General features: G+C 39.4%; 1 protein-coding gene across 1 annotated transcript; it reads left to right on the forward strand.

Moving 5' to 3' along the window:
• Nucleotides 1–3843: 3843 nt before the first annotated feature.
• On the forward strand, nucleotides 3844–4892 carry LOC107762629 (uncharacterized). The gene is made up of 2 exons (XM_075223957.1): nucleotides 3844–4395; nucleotides 4482–4892. Exons 1-2 carry the CDS (start codon nucleotides 3844–3846, stop codon nucleotides 4890–4892), a joined length of 963 nt encoding a protein of 320 aa, XP_075080058.1.
• Nucleotides 4893–5286: the final 394 nt, after the last annotated feature.

A 5286-nucleotide genomic window follows, 5' to 3' on the forward strand; every position in this document is an offset into this window, starting at 1 on the left:
TGACCAAAGTCAACAAATATCAACTTTTTAGGTCAAAAATCATCATTCCTAAATTTTTCACATAAGGGCTTTTCGGATACTTGCCCGAACTGCGCACGCAAATCAAGGAAAGATAAAATGAGGTTTTTAAGGCTTCAAAAAATGGATTCGAGTTCTAAAACAAAAGATGACCCTTTGGGTCATCACATCAGCACACTCAGTCACTCAACACTGTACAATACTCGTTGCAGCATACAACCCGATCCACAGACATATACATAGTCAACTACGCTCACTAGGGGTGTGCAGACTCTAGAGGGGCTCCTTCAACCAAAGCGCTATAATCCGCACGGACAACTCACATGTTGCACAGACAACTCACGTGCTATAATATCAAATCAAGATCCTCACGGACAACTCATGTGTTGGACGGACAACTCACGTGTCATAGTATCAATATCAGGATCTGCAGGGACAACTCACGTGCTGCACAGACAACTCACGTGCCATAGTAATAATATCTCAAATCAGGCCCTCGGCCTCACTCAGTCATCAATCTCTCCAATCTCTCTCTCTCTCGGACTCATAATGTAATGAAACTAGCCAAAAAATGATGATATGAGGTATTAGTAAATAACAACAAAGACTGGGATATGATATGCATATGTATGAGTGAGTATATAAAGCAATGAAAGCAAATAACTCAACAGCAGAAATGACCTCAGTGGGTCCCAACAGGATAAGCACGTATCCTAGACATGGTGTTTAACATGGATCACAGCTCAATTACTTTATCACATGGTAAAGATACAGATATCACCAAAATAAGGCCATTATTCAGTGCCTTGGAAACAATGGAGTCACAATTTACAGGGTGCACGCCCGTCACCTCAACATCAATCACATAACACGTAATTCAGGGTTTCATACCCTCAGCACTAAATTTAGAAGAGTTACTTATCTCAAACAAGCCAATTCTGAACGCCGAATAAGCCAAGTGATGCTCCAAGAGTGCCATCTCATGCGTAGCGACCTCCAAATGGCACAAAACTAGCCAAAAGATAAGTCAAATACATCAACCAATGCTAAAGGAACCAATACCAATCGAAAAAGGCCGAATCTTTAATCAAAAATCCAAAATCGACCAAAAAGCCCAACTCGGGCCCGCACCTCGGAACCCGACAAAATTTATAAAATTTGACAACCCATTCAATTACGAGTCTAACCATACTAGTTTCACTCAAAACCGACTCCAAATTATGTTCAAAACTCAAAAATTCACTTTATGAAATTTTAGACAAAACTCCCAAATTTCACTTTGAAATCATCAATCAAATGCCAAAAATGAATCATCGAGTTGGTGTAGTCGACGGGCGGAGTCTTATTTTTCTCTCTCTAGAAAAACCCACAACGGCTAATTAATCACGGGAGTATCCTCCATGCTCTGCCGTATGGACCCGCCGGATGGCATCATTTCGGCGCGTCTAGATGGGCAAATGACAACCCACCACACGGCGAAACCATCTCTAAAAGGAATTGACGGGAAATTTTTATACGCCACCAAAGTCATTACTCTTCCAAACTCACCTTCGACGGCTATTTGTCAGAAGTGGGAATCGGTAATAGCTACTCACTTTACTCACAACGGGATGCTGGCTGTGCTCTTTAAAGCATCTGATTACTATGGTGTAATGGCAGCTGAATGCAAACTCACTATCGTTGGCAGGTTCCTAAGACCAAGACCCCAAATTGTTTGAATTAGGTCAAAATTCAAGGAACTAATTTCTCTCAAGGGATCAACTAAATTGGGGTCTACGACAATTTTAATGTCTTCCTGGACTTCACTAACGAGGAAGACTTTAACACAGTATAGTATAAAAGAGTCATCGAAATTGAGGGCCAGCAAATGTGGTTGCAGAAATGGTCGCCGGACTTTAAACTTGAAGAAGACTTACCAATTGCTCCGGTACGGGTCCTGCTTCATGGTCTTCCTTTTCATATGCATACTTGGCATTATGTAAAACAAGTTGTTAGCTCTATTGGCATCCCGCTTGAAATGGATTTGGCGACTAGGGGAAGGACTAGACCGAGTATAACTAAGGATAGAATTGAAATCGATTTGCTTAAGCCTTAACTAGAAAGTGTTTATGTGGGCTACATTCTTGATAATTCACCTCAGATAGGTTTTGTACAAAAGTTGGAATACGAGGGTGTACCTAAGTACTGTAGGTTCTGCAAGAAACTTGGTCACAACATAATCAATTGTCCTGCTCTAGAAAGGAAGAAGGCAGCTGAGGCTAGAGAAGAGGAAGCAGAACAGGGAAAGGATAAGATGGAAATTGATAACGCAGAGGAGAAAGAAGAAGGGAGCAAGCAAAAAACAAATGACAATGAACAGAAAAATGTAGAACAAACTTTGGTGAACCAGAGCAACAATATTGAAACAATGGGAAACAATCTTAATAGCAACAACCAAAGCGTTTTGAACAGTGAAGAATAGAACGTACAGCAACAACATCAAACCATCAATGCAAGGACTTCTAAAAAGAAGAAGGCGATCAAGAAAAAGTGGTTCCCTAAGAAAAAATCCAAAGTGGTATTCAAGCCCATCATCTAGAACCAGCGGGTAAAAAGAAAGAGGGACAAAGTAATCTGGCAAGAGTTATAGAGCAGGATCGTTAACAAGAGATTGTAAAGAAACAAGTAAGGAACCTTAAGAATGATTCCAATGAAGATATAGATGTTAATAGCCGACAGGAAAACACTACTGAAAGCATGTGTTCAGAGAAGGATACAACCTACAGCTCCAATGAGGTCGTCCAAGACTCTATCAATAATCATGAAAATGAGGCAAACGTAGAGGGGCAAAGGCAAGGTAACACAGCCCAAGTCAATTCAGAGGGGTCCTCAAGTATACCATCTGAGATTAAGACCATATTAGGGCTTAACTTGGTGGTTGATCTTAATTAGGATCCAACACAAAAACAACAAAGGGAAGAACATGAAAGGAAGGGAGTGGAGCAATATATTGAGGTTACCTCTCCAAATCGAGTCACAGTTACTATCCCTGAACAGTTTCTTCAAATAGAAAAAAAAATCAGGCTAATGAAGATGGCTTTTCTCCTATTAAAAATGGCCTGGACAGAAACAAAAAAATGGGAAGAAGAACAAAGCCAAGGCTAGCCTTCTAGGTGATGGAAGGAACAAAAACTAATCCCCCTAATGGTTTTTCTTTCATGATTAACACCATCTTCTAGAATATCAGAGGTATGGACTCTAAAAATGACATTAAAAGGCTAAAAAGTCTTATAATCATTAACAAGGTGGAACTCGTTGCTATCCTAGAACCTTTCATCACCATGAACAAAATTGAAAGGTACATGAAGTATATTGGCTTACAACATTGTATCTCCAACACTAATGGTCAAATTTGGTTTATGTGGTCTGGTAATTATCAGACTAGTGTTATTGCTAATGACGACCAATAGATTACTATCTAGATTAATCATGCCAATACCAATTGCAATCTCTTTCTTACTGCAGTCTATGCAAAATGCACTGTAATTGAAAGGAAAAATTTGTGGTGTAGTCTGGAATTGGTTCACGGTCAGATTACTGGGCCATGGTGCATCGGTGGTGATTTTTATATTATTTTGGACCCTGGTGAGAAGAAAGGGGGTAGACCTCATAGAATGTATAAAAGTCTTGATTTTAGCAATTGTATGGCTGAATGTGAAGTTGTAGAATTGGGGTATGTTAGCCCTAAGTTCACATGGTATAAAAATTGGGAGTCGAGAAAAAGAATTTGGAATAGACTTGATAGGGTTCATTAACGATCAATGGTCTCAACCTTTTCAACATAACATGGTAAGGCATCTAGCTAGAACTGGCTCCGACCATCGACCTCTTCTTGTTAAAAGCTATAATAGCCAACATGGGATCAAATATTTTGAATTCCTTGATTTTTGGTCAGATGAACCAGATTTCTTGCAGTTGGTAGAAGAAGTATGGCGCACTCAGATTACTGGAAATCCTATGTGGAAGCTACAACAGAAATTGAAGCTCTTAAGTAGGAAGCTTACCTACTGGTCTAAAGAAGTCATTGGTAATATTTTCGATCAAGTCAACATCTGGGAAGTAAACATGCAAGAACTGGATGAACTTGACCTTCTCAACAATAATACTCAATCCAGAGAAGAGTTGAACAAAGGGCATGCCGAGTATATCAGGTGGCTAGGAATGCAAGACACCTTGCTGAAACAGAAAGCTAAAATCAGATTGTTTGAGGATGGAGACTCCAATGGCACTTATTTTTATAGTGTGATCAGAGATAGGACAAGAAAACTTCAGCTTCATCGAATTAAGAAATATAGAGACAACTGGATCCAAGGGGAAGATAACATTGCTAAAGCTGCGGTCCATCACTTCCAACACCTTTCAACTTGCATCATGTTTTGAGAGATCAAGACATTCTTAACTACATCCCCAACTACATTACTGAGGAGGACAATGCCAACCTTAGTACCATACCTGAATATGAGGAGATCAAGGAAGCTGTGTTTAGAATGAGTTCTTCTAGCTCAGCAGGGCCAGATGGCTACAATGGGACCTTTTATCACAAATGTTGGAATATTATCAAAGATGATGTGCAGGATTTTGTCCAGAATTTTAGAAGGCTTACCAAAGTTTATTCACATACTTGTTTGGTTCTTATACCAAAAGTGGAATCGCCTATGGTTTTCTCTGACCTCAGGCCAATTAGTCTGAGTAATTTCTCCTGCAAAATTGTTTCTAAAATTCTATCTAGAAGGCTCAACCCCTTGCTTAACAAGATCATATCTGAGTATCAAAGCGGCTTCATCAAAGGGAGAATTATTACTGAAAATGTTCTGCTTGCTCAAGAGATTGTCTAGAATATTAAACAGGTTAACATTGGTGGAAACATCATTATGAAATTCGACATGGCAAAAGCATACGACAGAATGTCATGGAACTTTCTTATGGCAGTTATGAGGAAGTTTGGTTTTAATGAAGAATGGATTGACCTAATCTTTAGACTGGTTGATGATGTATGGTATTCTATCATTATTAACGGTGCTAGAAAAGACTTTTACACCTCTTCTCAAGGGCTCAAAAAAGGGGATCCTTTATCCCCATCTCTTTTCATTATTGGAGCTGAAATTTTATCCAAATCTCTTAACAGTCTCATTGGTATGACCAACTTCACTCCTTTCACTATGGACCGTAAAGGCCCCATTATTAACCACCTAGCTTATGCCGATGATATTGTTATATTTAGTGGAGGGG

Source organism: Nicotiana tabacum, chromosome 10 (genome assembly GCF_000715075.1).
Source record: "Nicotiana tabacum cultivar K326 chromosome 10, ASM71507v2, whole genome shotgun sequence".
Taxonomy (NCBI): domain Eukaryota; kingdom Viridiplantae; phylum Streptophyta; class Magnoliopsida; order Solanales; family Solanaceae; genus Nicotiana; species Nicotiana tabacum.

Bases quoted from the DNA above. Each gene is read 5' to 3' on its own strand.
- LOC107762629 (XM_075223957.1), top strand. From the start codon at position 3,844: ATGGTAAGGCATCTAGCTAGAACTGGCTCCGACCATCGACCTCTTCTT. The intron at 4,396-4,481 runs GTCCATCACTTC...TACATTACTGAG, and splicing joins ATAACATTGCTAAAGCTGCG to GAGGACAATGCCAACCTTAG.